The following is a 14,789-nucleotide window of genomic DNA, read 5'->3' as shown; positions in this document are numbered from 1 at the left end:
TAAAGATATATAAGATTAAATATAGCCCCCTTAATATAAATAAAAACCTAAAAGGAGGGAAGGTAGTTAATAGGCTTAACTAACTAAAGTAGTATAGGCTAGATATAGGCTAAGATATAGATAAAAACCTAGTATATAGTATTAAGAAAAGTCTTACTAGACCCCTATATACTTTAAAATAAGACTATAAAGAATCCTATAAAATATAGATAAGGTTTTCCCTTAGGTACTTTAGTTTTTCTTTACTTTATAATTAGTAGAAGTATTAGATAGGTTATTTAGCCTAATTAGTATATAAAAATTATTATTATTATAATATAATTAACTTAAATATTTAAAGAAATAGAATATTATTAAACTTATTTTTATTTTTACTAGTATAAAGCCTATTAGTTAGTATAAATATTATATTAGCTATTTTATAAAAAGATAAAAAAAAAGTCTTTATATTTATTTATTTTAAAAGGGAATATATTCTTTTAAAAGCCTTTATATTAATATTATTAATATTTTACCTACTTTTTAAAAAAAGAATTAATATTAAGTTATTATTATTAATAATTCTATTAAAATATACTAGTTATTTTTTATTAAAAAGAAATCTTAACTATTTAATATAATTCTAAATTTCTTAAAAATATAGAAATATTTAGAATATAAATACTACTTTATTTAGCTAGATTAAGAAGAAGAGAATATTATAACCTAGTTTAAAAACTCTTATATTTCCTTAAGTATATACTTATAGTATTTTACTACTAATTAATATTAATAAAATAATATTACTAAGGTTAAGAATAAAATACTATAAAATAAGCTTTTTCTTATTATATATTAATTAAAAATACTAATTAAATTCTAATTAGTTATAATATAAGCCTATACTACTTTTTAATAATATAACCTTATAATAAGAAATAATAAACTAATAACTTTTTATAAACTATAGTTTAAAAATAAACTTAACCTTAATTATTTATAAATTATAAATAGTTATAAATAGTAAAAAACCTTTTATTATATTCTAAGAATAGTTCTTAAAACTACTTTATATATTTTAATTAAATATAAAAGCTAAACTAATTATATTATTTTAAATACTAATAAGCCTAATAAACTAATAGTTACTAATAATATTATCTTTTAAGAATAGCTTAATTAGCTATTTAAAGATTTTAAATATAACCTTTTTTAGTTATAATAAAATAACTTTATTTTAAACTATAAAAGTAAAACTATATACTACTTTTTAGGTTAATAAGTAATTAGTAAGAAATAAGAATATATAGAAATTACTTTAATTATTTATAATTTACTAACTAATAAAAGCTTTATAATAAAATATTATAATATACTTATTATCTTAACTATAAAGCCTAAATAAATAATATTTTTTATATTTTCTATATTAATAATATTAAAATTTACTTATAAAAATAATAATATTTATAACTTAGTTAATAATAATAACTTTATTAGCTATTTATATATACTAAATAATAATAAACTTAAATTAATATTATTAAATATTTAATTAACTTTATATTTTATTTTTATTATTAATATTAATAAAATACTATTTAACTTTTTTAAAATACTTTTATTTTTAACTTTAAGTAATACTATTAAATAAAAAAGACTTATAATATAAATTAAAATTCTAATTAAATTAATTTTAATATTTTAAAACTATTAATATATATTTTATTTTAATCTTAATAATATATTAAATCTTACTATATTTAATAACCTTATTTATAATAAAGAGTTTATAATATATAAATAAGCTATTCTTTATCTTAACTTATAAAAATAAAAAAGCTTAATAATAAATAAGTATAATTTTTTAATTTAAAATTATATTATAATTATAATTAATAAACTTAAAAATAAAACTATTCTTTTAAATAAATAAATATATAAACTTAAGAAAGATATTAATAATAAAATTATTTATTAAAAATCTTAATATATAATAAAAGGTTTTAATTAATATAAAAAACTTAATTATTATAAAATATTTATAAATATATTAAAAATTTTAATATTATATTTATTATTAATAATTATAATTATTTTAAACTTTAAAGTTAAGTAAATAAATATTAAGATTATCTTTTTTTATAATTTTATAAATATTAAAGTTTATATTAAAATACCTAAAGAATATTAAAAAGAATATCTTAAGAAAGTATAGAAATTACTAAAGTCTTTATATAAGCTAAAATAAGCTTTATAGATTTAATATATAACCTTTTATAAAATACTTTAAAGTCTTAGCTTTAAACCTATATAGCTTAATTATTCTTTATTTATTTATAAAAATAACTTAATTATTATAATTTATATTAATAATCTTTTTATTATTAATAAAAATAAGATTATTATTATAAAGATTAAAAAAGCCTTATTAAATACCTATAAGATAATAAATATAAGTCTTATTAGCTATTATCTTAATATTAATATTTATTAAAATTAATATATAAAAACCTTTATACTTTTTTAAAGTAAATATATTAAAGCTTTATTAAAAAAAGCTAGCCTTTTTAACTATAAACTTTATAACTTATTAATAGGTTTTACTATTAAAAGTATTAAATAATAGTTAACTATTAAGAATAACTAGTATATTAAGACTTATAAAAGCTTAATTTATTTTTTTAACTACTTTAGGCTTAATATCTACTTTACTATTAGCTATTACTATAGATTTATAACTATCTTATTAATAAAATATATTATTAGCTTAAAATAGCTTTTATAATATATTAAAGATATTATTAACTATAAACTTATTTTTATAAAACCTAATAAAAAACCTTAAGTTTATTATAATATTAATTATATTAACTATTAATAAATATATAAATCTATTAATAGCTTTATTATTATCTTAAAAAATAGTATTATATTTTAATACTTAAAGTTATAGAATATTATTATATACTTAATTATTAAAATAAAGTATATTTCTTAATATAATATAGCCTAAAAAGCTATCTAGATTTAATAACTTTACTATATTATTATAAAAACCTTTAGTTAAAAGCCTATCTATATTAAGACTACTATTTAGGCTAATAACTTTAATACTATTACCTAAACCTTTAATATTTAAGAATACCTTTATATAAAGTATATAAATATTTAATACTATTAATTATATAATAAGAATATACTATATTAATTAAGCTTTAGTTAAATCCTAAGTATTAAGAATACTATTAATATTATAACTAAGCTACTACTAAAGCTAGCTTTTTATAAGTATAAATACTACCTAGGACTATACTAAGTACCTTTTAAGCTATAATTTTCTAGAGGTCTATTCTATAAGTACTATACCCTTAAGGCCTATAGTCTTTAAGGTATTACCCTCTAAAGGCATTATAGTAAGCTTTCTATTAGTACTATATCTCTAGGGTATTACCCTCTAAAGGCTAATAAGCTTTCTATTAGTACTATACCTTTAGGGTATTATCCTCTAAAGGCATTATAGTAAGCCCTTTATAGTAATAAGTTATAAGGCTCTATAGGTCTTATAGTTGCTAAGGCTTTTCTATAGCCTACTACTATTCTATTACTCTTAAGACTATTATAGTACTAGCATTATGCCTTTAGGGTATTACCCTCTAAAGGTACTATAGTAGCCTTCTATAGTAATAAGCTATAAGGCTCTATAGGTCTTATAGCTACTAAAGCTCCCTTATAGTATACTACTATTCTATTACTCTTAGGACTATTATAGTTAACTAGTATTATACCTTTAGGGTATTACCCTCTAAAGGTATTATAGTAGCCTTTTATAGTAGTAAGTTATAAGGCTTTATAGGTCTTATAGCTACTAAGGCTTCCCTATAGCTATAATCTTATAAAAGCCTAAGCCTTTATAAGTCTACTATTATTTTATTACTCTTAAGGCTATTATAGTTAATTAGTATATATAGTACTATACTTAATATCTAGTATACCTTAACTAGTAATTCTTTATATATTCTATAGGCTTTAGAATAAGGTGTCTTTATTAAATATAGTTTATAGTATAACTTTTATTTTCTATAAAATTTATTTATATAGGTTTTTAAGTTAAATTACCTTATAAGTAAAAAATAGAAAATATAGTAATTATAAAGCCCTCTATATAGTAGTAAGGCTCTTTATATAGTAGTAAGCTACCCTATACTTAGAAGAAAAAGGTAACTTAAGTATACTAATAAGTACTATTATACCTATTAGTAAGTAGAAGAATTAGGCTACTATTATAGTATACTATAATAGCTATAGTAGTTACTACTTTTCTTTATAGTTATTATTTTATTCTATTATTTATTTTTCTAGTTATTTTTCTTAGTTAATATAGATTAAATAGGAGTAATAATAAGTAGCTTTAAAGCTAGAAGAATAATCTCCTATTACCTAGTATATCTAGTACTTACCTATACTATATAACTAGATAGAAGATATATAATATAATAACCTTACCTCTTACCCTATATATACTCTATTAGTATTAATAAATATATCTATATTAGAAATACTAGTATTTCTCTAATATCTCTATATATTAGTCTTAGTATAGTATATTCTTATATTCTTATCTACCTAGCTTACTTCTTTCTCTTATTCTTTAGACCTAGATAAATATTTTAATAAAAAGGTTTAAAGGCTTAGTTAGTATTATAGTTCTTAGGTAGCTAATATATTATAGTATTATCTTATACTATTATATTAGGTATATATATAACTAAGTATAATATTACTCTTTCCTTTTTATAGTAATTTTACTAAGTTTTATTATAATTATCTTATATATATTATAATTTCCTACCTATATATAAATAAATTTATAACCTTATAATATTATTATAAAAAGAGAGGTATTATTATATATAACCCTATATATTCTAGTAAATTATATAAATAGGCTAATAAGAATATTAAATACCTAGTTATAACTAAAAGTAATTTTATATAGTAGAGTTAAAGAATAATATATATTAAAAGTTATAGCTATTTTTACTTTATTCTTTTTTAATTTAAAAAAATAAATTTCTTTTTTATTAAATACATTTTTTAACTTAACTAATTAATTTAATTATATTTTTTTAATATATTTATTTATTAATTAATTTTATTTATTTATTTATTAAACTATATTAATTAGACTTTATAGTCTTTTTAATATCTTTATTAACTTATAAAGACTAGAAAAATTATAATATAACTATTACTAGTTTATATCTAAATAAAAACTATATTTTTAATATCCTATTATTATATAATATCCTATTATTATATAATAATTCCTATAAATATTAATTATATAGACCCTTGAACGCTAACAAACGACTATACTATGTATCGACGCCATAAGGCCTAAAAAACGTCTACACGCACGGTCGACCCTAGGGCCTGCTCGGCAAGCGTCGCGTGTAGTGGCGACGTTCAGGGTGACGTCCCAGCGGAGTATCGTGCTCTCCCCAGTCAGCATCTATAATATGCACAGGCTGTTGTACAGGGTGGGCTATTTCGTATTGGCCATGGTTGTATGTTGGTGTTGAGCAAGTGTATTGTCTAGAGCAAGCTTTCCTGTTTTGTCTATCCTACATAATGGGTGTCCTCTTCTCTAGGACCCTCTAAATGCCTTATTGTCTAACTATGCTGGGCCGCCTCTCTCAGTCTTATGCCTGTTGTCGAAATGCAGATGTAAACGCCAAATGTTCTCTAAATATGCCAGGGCCGCCTCTCACGGTCTCATGCCCAATACCCTAACTGGAATCGCAAAAAATCATTCGTGTACATAGCAAGTATCATCGTCTCGGTCCTCTCGTCCTGTTGTTTGTGAGCAAATGCAGAAATGAAAACACATGAAGCAAAATAGTCGCGCCCGGATCCGCCCTCTCCCCATCGCTCGTCCTTATAGTTTCTTTTGGATGGCGTCCATCCTCTTGCGCTTGGCGGCTGGCGACTCCTTGGGTTCTTTCTGGGAGAATCTAGGAGTGCTTGACGAGCCCGCTCCGAGCGCTCCGGCTCCGCGAGCTTTCTTCGGCTTCGACGGAGTGGTCGCCGTCGCATCGCTGGCTGGTCGCTTGCCGTTTTCGTTGGTAGCGTTACCCGGATTAGGCGCTGCGGGCTGCTTTGGTCGTCGGGCTACCTCTGATGCTGGTTTGTTGACTTTCGGGGCGGCTGCCTTCTGGGCTCGTTTGGCGGCCTCCTGCTGACGGAACCATGCCTCGCCATCGCTGATCTGCTCCTCTTCAACTGCAGTGGTCGGCCGTTTCGAAGCAGCTGTGCGCGGCTGTGCCGAAGTAGCCGGTGCCTTTCCCTTGCCCTTGTCCACCTTCGGCTTGTCGGCCTTGGACTTGCGGCGCTTCGTCTTGGATTTGCGTAGAGGCGTGTCGCCGGGGTCGTCGCTGTCGGCAATCTCGATGACCTTGTCGCCCCCGGCTGTATCCTCGTCCTCAGAGGTACTGTCGCCGTCGGCGTCGGCGCCCTGCTTCTCGTCCTTGGGGATAAAGTAACCGCATTGCACGCCACCCTCGACCTCCTCGCCCACGCCTAGGAGAGTTTCGATGGTTAGCTCCATGCCGGGCTTCTAGCACTTGGCGTATTCTTTAAGCATATCCCACTCGATGCACTCGGCCACGCCCGCGTGGTTCGGGTTCGTGATAAACTGGGCGACGGCGGAGTACCACAGGCCTTCCTTCTGGGTTTCGGGGTGGTCCATCTTGTCCCACGGCACGCGCGCCAGTGGGTAGAGGTTGAACGGCTGGCCGAGCATCACGCGCAGCTGTTCGAACGCGCACAGGGTTGCGATCTCTCCAGTGATGCCGGGCCCAAAGTTGGACTCGGTGGTGGAGATCATGGCGTACTTCTCCGCGGCTCTGCTTCTAAAGTAGCCCTCTGCAGACCCTTCCGTGTACAGCAGCAGCCATTTGGTGGGGTGCTTCTGTCCAATGCGCCAGATGCGCCCGATGGCCTGGAGGAGGACGCCTATGTTCACTGGATCCTCGAAGATGATGCCGCGGTGGCAGAAGTGGTGGAAGTTGACGCCGAATGCGTTGAGGTTGAGCGAGTTGACCAGCACCGTCGCGGTCGAGTCCGCGCTGTTGAAGTCGTCGATCGTCTGCTGACGCTGCGCGGGGCTGTGTCTGCTGCGGATGTTGGGAGCACGGATGCCGATGAAGTTCAGCAGGTTACATACGACCCTACTCGTGTTAGTATAGCCGGTGTGGAGGGGTCGGCCGCTGCGAAACAGCCGTTGTGTGTCGGGTGGCCTGGGCTGTTTCGCAGCGGCCGGGGTGTGTTACTTACGCGCATGCTAGGGGGGTGACTCCGTACGCGATGATGCGCTCACCTACCTCCTGGGCCTGCAGTGCCTCGAGGAGGATGACCGCCAGCTTAGGCGAGTCGTAGCAGAAGAAGCGCACCATGGCGAGGCGCGATTCCGGGGCCGCGTACTGCGGGCCTGCTCGCATAGCGTAGAAGGCCCATAGGAGTCCTCTTGAGACGTGGTGTGTAAACTGCTCATTGACGTCCTGAACACCGGCCGGGGCTCTCGCCGCCTGCACGATTGGCCTGATGTCCTCTACCGTGGTGCTTACCAATTCGGCGTACTCTTCTTCGTCGACGTCGAAGGGTGTCTCCTCTAGGCCTTTCAGCCTCTTCTCTCCGGTAGTCTCTGGCGGGTTGTGGCGGGTGTTGGGGGGGCGCGACATGTTGCTGAGGAGGTCGAACCTGACGCTGAGCTTGTCTCCTTTGCTGGCCGCTCCGGCGTCGCTTAGGATGTGGCATGCGCGGGCGGATGGGTTCGTCATTTTGTGGAAGTCAGGGTGAAACGACGTCAGTCCGGCGACGCGAGCCTTGCCTCCGTGCAGCATTGCGCCGCCCGAGTCAATCGTTATGCCCTTTCCGACCGTTGTCTTCTTTCCTGGCAACCCGGTGAAGAGCGTTCGCATATCGGTGCCGATCAGATGCTGAATCTTCGCCTGGTTCTCGTTGCGGTGTCGTAGGTGCACCGTCTCGACGGTGAGCGGCGCGATAGAGCCGCCGGGGATCATCGTCTGCGTTTCCCCGTTGCCGCACGGGACGACCATCGGCGTCACCATGGTTCGTCGGCTGCAGATCAGGGCGAAGATGGGCTTCACGGCCTGGGTGGCGACCTCTACGTCCCAGTCCCGCGACCGCCCCAGCTCCAGGAACAGACCGGGGTTTAGGATGTGCATGGGAATCTTCTTGTTGGTGACGGCGTCCTCGTACTCGCGACGATGCTGCTCCTCTCGCTTAGTGAACTCGTGCTCCTCCGTGTCGTTCTTGCTGTCGTGCTCTAGCAGACGCTGCATGGTATACGGCGCTTCTGGCGGGGGGGTGCCGGAGACGATGGCGTCGAACACGTCCGGTTCGTAGAACGCTGCGGCGGGGGTCTCGGCACTGCTGCTGTAGTTAAATTGCCACTCGTTCCTCCATGACAGGCACAGATAGCCCAGGATGTCTCGGAGTCCGTTCATCATCGGCGTCGCCGTCATGAAGAGGATGAACTCGTACTTAAGGCGCGATATCATAAGGTGGGTGAGGGACTTGGGGTTCTTCAGGAAATGAGCCTCGTCGCATATGAGCCAGAACACCTCGAAGTTTTCGTAGCAAAGCTCGACATATGACATTTCTGTCGCGAAGGCGTCCTTGCCAGTGTCTTCTTCGGCCTCCCTCTTGCCCTTATTCTTGTTTGCTGGGGGCGGGGGGGGCTGGGTGTCGACGTCCATCGCGTCCGTGCCGTCTGGGGTGGACTTCGGAACCGTCGTCTCTGCTTCTGCGCGCTTGGCGGCGGCTCGCTCTGCACGCTTGTCTTTCGCATTCCTCTTCTCCTTATCAAGACCAGCGTTCCCAATGTCTGCCTGCATGCGTTCTTCTTCGTCGTTGTTAAGCTGCGAGACAACATAGTTCTTCACCATCCGCTTGGTCGCTGTCGTGTAGGGTATAACAATGATCGAGCGTTGGTACTGTCGTGCGTCAGTAAGGGTTGGCTGTTTCGAAATGGCCGGCCGTCTGCTTACCTCTTCCAGGTGCTGGTTTTCCATCATATGGGCCTGTAGGTCCCATAACTCGTCGGCGTTGATAAGATGTTTGGCCTTGCCGACCGCGCGCTTATTCTTCTTGCTCCCGTAGGCCGCGTATACCTTCACGTTGTGGGGGCACCACTTGTGAAGGTCGTCGACGGCCTGTTTGGCCGTCATCGATGGAAGGAAAAGCATCGTTGGTCGGTATCTGCGCTCGCGCTGAGGCTTTTGGATCTCGCGATCAATCCTTTCATATACCGCTTGCAACCATGCGATGATCATGGTGAGAGTTTTACCAACTCCGCAGTCGTTGGCAAGCAGTGCAGCTCGCATAGCGCTGTTGAATTGGCTCAGGATGAAGGCCGCGTCTGTGTTGTGCCTGTGTTAGTTGTGCGCGTGGAGGGGTCGGCTGCTGCGCAATAGCCATGGCGGCTGTTGCGCAGCAGCCGGGGGTCTGACGTACCGTGTATCTGGTGCGGCTTCGGTCTCGGCGAGCCGTCCTTGGCCAGGGTGAAGATCGGGTTGCTCAGGTCGTCCCGGCCGGCGGCGGAGTCGGACACGCAGCCCATTCTTTCGAACGAGGCCGCGTACTCTTCCGCCGTCGTGACGGTGGTTCTTTGCTGATCGATGTCGCGGAGGATTTTCATCGGTCCGCCGTCCTTCTCTCCCGCCGGCGCCTTATCTCCCATGACCTTGCGGGCCTCGGCGATGATCTCTTCGGCGTGCGCCTGGGCAGTGCTGGCCATGAGCTGATGGGAGCGGGTCGTTTCCAGGATGCTGTCGTTCATCGGTGTGGCGCCCTCGTACTTCTGCACGTTGGCCATCGGGATCAGCGCGTCCCTGAGGACCTGGCGCTCGTCGGGTTCCAGGGGGGGGACGTGGACGGCTCCGCGGCCGTGGTTGTCCGGGTTGTCCCAGGTCTCCCCGGCCATCAACTTTTCCGCCATGGCCTCATTGATCATTGTGTTCAGCTCGCCGTCGGGGTCTCGCAGCTCGCCGTCCACGAATAGACGGCTCACCCTGCTGGCCGGCAGACTACGGAAGTAGCCCATGATGTCGCGCTGCGTCGTGAGCGCTTGCAGGTCGTTTTCGTCCGGGTTCGCGAGGGCTGGGTGGGCCTTCAGGAACAGCTCCTCCAGCATGGCGTTGTGCTCGACGCGCTTGGCGATCATGTCGGCCGGGTCCAGGCTGTACACGTCCCCCAGCTTGTCTTCGGTGAAGTAGCCTAGCGTGAAGGCCCTGCTGCTCGAGGCGTCGCCGAAGGCCTTGTTGGCGTCCTTGGTGTTGTGGACGGAGTGCTTCGGTTGGGCCTGCTTGCGACGGGCGATGTAGGCCAGGATGGCCAGGAAGGCGACGCTCCACGAGTTGGGGTGGATGTCGAGGAAGGAGTGCTTGCTCGGCAGGTCTCTGTCTGGGAAGCGCGAGGGGTATTGTGTGATCAGGCGGTAGCACAGTACAAACACCGTGCGGTCCACGTCGATGACAGGGTTTTGGACTGCGGTGTATTTGATGCGGTACAAAATCTCCGCGGGGAAGTTTTCAAGGCAGATGTATGCGGAGGACGCCGACAGCATTTTCAGCATGCCGGCTCCGTATGCGTCTTTGGATCCTCCTCCCACCTCGTCGACCCACTTCTTCGCGGTGTTCCACATGCTCTCCCATTTTAGGACAGGCGGGGTGGTGGCTGTGGCCGAGCAGAAGTATACGCGTAGCGGATACATGAACACGGATACTGCGGCCAGGTTAGCATGGCGTCCGTGAGGGGTTGGCTGTGGCGAAATAGCCGGCTGCCGTGGTCTCACTTACGGTCGCGGTCCAGGAACGTGAAGAGCTGGTTGGTGTTGGCGAATCCGAGGGCTCCGGCGAGCAGGCACGGGGTGTTCTCCGTCTTGTTCTTGAGCACTATGGTCACGTTCGGGTGGACGGCAGGCGTCATGTACGACTGTAGCGGGACCGTCTTCTTGCCGCTCTCGTTGCTCGACTTGATTGCCCTGATGGCTTGGAGGGACTTCATCCTCTCGGCCTCGTAGACGGTCTCGGGACCCCAGATAGGATATATTTGCATTTCGTAGTCGATGCCGCTGAAGCCAACCTTGACGGCGTGGAACTTCTCCCAGTTGTCGTGCGTCAGGTTCTCGCCGGTCGTCGTCTTGGTCTTCTTCCTACCACCAGGCCCGCTCACGACTTTGTAGAACTCTGAAGAGGGTATGAGCGATCTCCTGGGTACGGGTCGTAGCGGGATGTTGCTGCCCTTTACCGTGTAGGTGGCCAGCCGGTGCTGCGGGTGGACGAGGAGGTGGTTCTCGTCCTCCACGACCGCGTCGAAGTCTACGCCTGCCACGAGGCCTCGCGCGTCCTCCTCTCCGACTCCCATGTGCGTCTGGGGAGGGGTCGGCTGTGGCGAAGTAGCCGGCCCCTCGCCAGCATCCTGGGTGCCGGGGCCGGGCTTGCCGGGCAGCCCACCCTGGGCGAGCCGCTGCTGCTCGAGTGCCTTGCGCTTGGCCGCATCTGCGGCGTGCTGCTGCTGGGTGCCGGTGGCCGACGTCAACTTGCCTCGGGCCGCTCCGGTCGACAACATCTGCCTCTGCTCCTCCTCGGCCCTCTGCTGTCGGCGCTGTTTCTCCGCCACCATGACCTTGGCGGTGCGGACCATGGCGTCGGCCTCCCGGCGCGCTGTGTCGACGTCTGCTTGCGTGACGGTGGGGGCTTTGGCCGCTGCTTTGGCCGCTGCTTTGGCCGCTGCTTTGGCCGCTGTTTTGGCTTCGAGAGCTTTCCTCTTGATGCGCAGGACCTCCTTGATCCTGGCTTGCATATCCTGCGGCTGTGCATCGAGTGTCTGCGGTTTCGGGGGGGCGGGGCCGGCGTGGGGGTGGAGTCCGGCACGTCCGCCAGGCTTTCCATGGTGACGTCTTCTGCTTGGGCGTCGACCGTCGGCTCGTCGGTGTACAGGATGGGGTGCGCCGGGTCGCTAAGCTCGTCCTCGTCGCCGCTTGCCCCGTCGTTGTCCTGGGGGGCGGGGCTTGGGGAGAAGACCCTCGACGGGCTGTTGTCTGTGTCGGCGTCGACCATGGCGGCGTCCGGCTCGGTGGCGTCGTCCTCTACGTTCTCGGCGTCGTCGTCCTCGGCGTCTTCGACCTCGGCGTCTTCGACGTCGGCGTCCTCGTCTTCTGGGTCCGAGCTGTGAATCTCCCAATCCTGCTCTTCCGAGCGTTCGGCGGGCAGTTGCGGTTGCTCAGGTACCACGCGGCTGACTAGGGGGGGTGGGGGTTTGACCGGGAATGTCGTGCGGATGTGCTGCAGCACTGCGTACTTGTAGGACCGCTCGTCCCATGGCTGGTTGAACACAAGACCGGGGACGGGCGGGTTGGGGACCACCCCCTTGCTTTCAAATGCCTCGACGATGGCGGCGCTGTCTCTCCACAGCCGCTCTCTGCTCAGGGTATCCTTGTCTAGGTTGTAGTCGTCTATGGGCTCCTCACTCCACGCGTACTCGGCATTGTAGTTGAACGTAAGGAGCGAAGGGATTTCGAGCAGGTCGAGGCGCCAGACTCTGGGGTCGAGGACGGACTCGGCGTGTGCCTGCGTCATCGTTGCAAAGCCGGCGGGAAAGCCTATCTGCCACCTGAGCAGTGCAGCCTCTTCGTAGCTGAGCTTTTGCACCAGGGGCTCCTTGAACGGCTTGACGCGTGGCTTCTTGGGCTTCTTGGGCGTCTCGCGTTGGCGGCTTTGGAAGGAAGGCCTGCGCCACGGTTCGACGGGCTTGGGCTGCTGGGTGGGCTCTTCTTGCTGGGGTGGCTCCTGGAGGGATGTTTCCTCGGCGCTTTCCGGCGCCTCGGGCTGCTGGGGGCCGGGGACGGAGACGGCGTAGCCTCCTAGCGCGGGGGCGATGCTGTCGGACACTTCGCTGCGGGGGAACGACAGCATAGCGACCCTGCTGACGATATCGGCGCTCGTGTCGGCCTCGTCGTCTTCGCCGGCGTCTTCTACTGTGTCTTGCGGTGTCTCTGCGAGGGGCGTCGGGACGTACTCGGAGGACTGCTCCGTATGTTGGTCCTCCGGCTCGTCGTCAGACGCCGCGCGCATGTCGGATGCGGGAACCTCGTCGATCGTCGTGAGCGTGTCGCCGGGCTCTGGCCTCTGTGCGCTGTGCGGCGGCGATGCCGGCTCGTCGTCCCGGGGGGACAAGGTCTCGCTGCTGATCATCACGCCGTCCTTGAACACGGGGGGGGGTGTGCAGGGACCAGTGCTTTTTGGGTTTGTTTTTTTGACTGGCCCGAGTCACCTCCTTGCGGGGGCCAGTGGCTGGCTTGCGTCTACCTATAGCAGACCTGTGAGTTGTTAGTCATTATGGCCCTGGCTATATCGAAATAGCTATATTGATGTGATGTGTGATTGGGGCTGGCTGTATCGAAACAGCCATGTTGGTGTGGTGGGTGGTGTGGGGGCGGCTGTATCGGAATAGCTAGGTGACTGTGGTGGTTGTTGGGGGCTGGCTGTTGTGAGACAGCCGGGCTGTTGCGATATAGCCTCGTTGGTTGTTGGGTGTCCTGCGTGGGCGGCCCTGGCTGTAGGGAAATGGCAGATGGATGGGACTTACACGAGGTTTCGCCTCTTGCTCTCGTTGGGAACTCTTCTCTTCGAACTCGAACTGGGATTTTTGCTGATTTGGGGTTGGCTATTGTGAAATGGCCTTTATGTGGTGTTGGGGGATCTCGATTCCAGGAGGGGTGGGCTATTTCGAAATAGCCTTTTTTCCTAAAGTGTTGATGAAGATTCTAAGTTGCGAATAGGCGCGAAAAATTCAGAGGCGCCGTGCTCTACCTGTGCCTGGCCCATGGGTGCCCGCATTCTTCTACGTATTTTCCTATGAATCTCTAGGTTGTCTGTGGGCCCTTAAATCGCGTCCGCGAGGCAGTTGATGGATAGACAACTCAGGGTGGTTTTCTGGTGGCCCGCGCGCGCGATCTCTACCTGCGCGCGTCCGTCTGCGTCGGCTCAGGCGTCTATCGCTAGAGTGGGCCGCGACAGGGTCGGCTGTTGCGCAATAGCTAGGGGTGGCTGTATGCGTGTTTCTAGTCGGCTGTTCCGAAACAGCTAGGGTCTCTACGAAGAGGGGGGCGCGCAGGTCTTAGTTGCCGCCTCGCTAGGTGTCGCTCTGACCAGGGGGTGGGCGGAAACGCGTTCGGTGTGCGGTGTCTAGGGGGGGGGTAGGCGCGTTCGGTGGTATGCGCCTGGTCTAGTGCGTGGTTCTGCAAGTGCAGGCCTCTGCTAGTCCGGTGCGGCCATCCCTGCTGGTCGTCGCCCAGTCTAGCGTGTGCCTCGCTGGCGTGTGCCTTGCTGGCGTGTGCCTTGCTGGCCCCCTGTCGCTGTCTCCGGTCTCCCTCTGGGTCTGTTGGGACTCTTCGTCGGTCTCTTCTCTCGCGGTGTTCCTCCTTGCGTTGCCCGTGCGCCTGTTGTCTCTTTCCCCGGCGTCGCGTCTTCCGTCGTCCCTTCGCCGGCCCTCTCCCTAGGCGGCCGCGGTCCCCGCGTCTCTAGCGACGCGACTCCGCTGCGGTGTTCCCTGCGCGGCGGCGGTGGTGCTTCTCGCCGCTGGCCTGCTCGTCCGGTCATGTGGTGCGCGGTGGTGTTGTGATTTAAGTGGAGATCACAGTATACACAACCAGCTAAAGACCTACTTATAATAGAAAGCTAAAAAGGAATAATAGTATATAGATAAAGGAATTAAGTTTAAAA

General features: G+C 44.6%; 1 protein-coding gene across 1 annotated transcript; it reads right to left on the bottom strand.

Moving 5' to 3' along the window:
* Nucleotides 1-5,920: 5,920 nt before the first annotated feature.
* CCM_08075 (DEAD-like helicase) lies at nt 5,921-13,892 on the bottom strand (the record flags this gene model as incomplete). Its single annotated transcript, XM_006673214.1, has 9 exons — nt 5,921-6,595; nt 6,650-7,211; nt 7,318-8,999; nt 9,054-9,424; nt 9,520-10,788; nt 10,863-11,877; nt 11,940-13,268; nt 13,654-13,716; nt 13,878-13,892. The coding sequence occupies 9 exons, from the start codon at nt 13,890-13,892 to the stop codon at nt 5,921-5,923; spliced, it is 6,981 nt and encodes a 2,326-aa protein (XP_006673277.1).
* Between the last annotated feature and the right edge of the window lie 897 nt (nt 13,893-14,789).

This window comes from Cordyceps militaris (genome assembly GCF_000225605.1).
Source record: "Cordyceps militaris CM01 unplaced genomic scaffold CCM_S00006, whole genome shotgun sequence".
NCBI lineage: Eukaryota > Fungi > Ascomycota > Sordariomycetes > Hypocreales > Cordycipitaceae > Cordyceps > Cordyceps militaris.
This window is presented reverse-complemented; position numbering and strand designations above follow the sequence as displayed.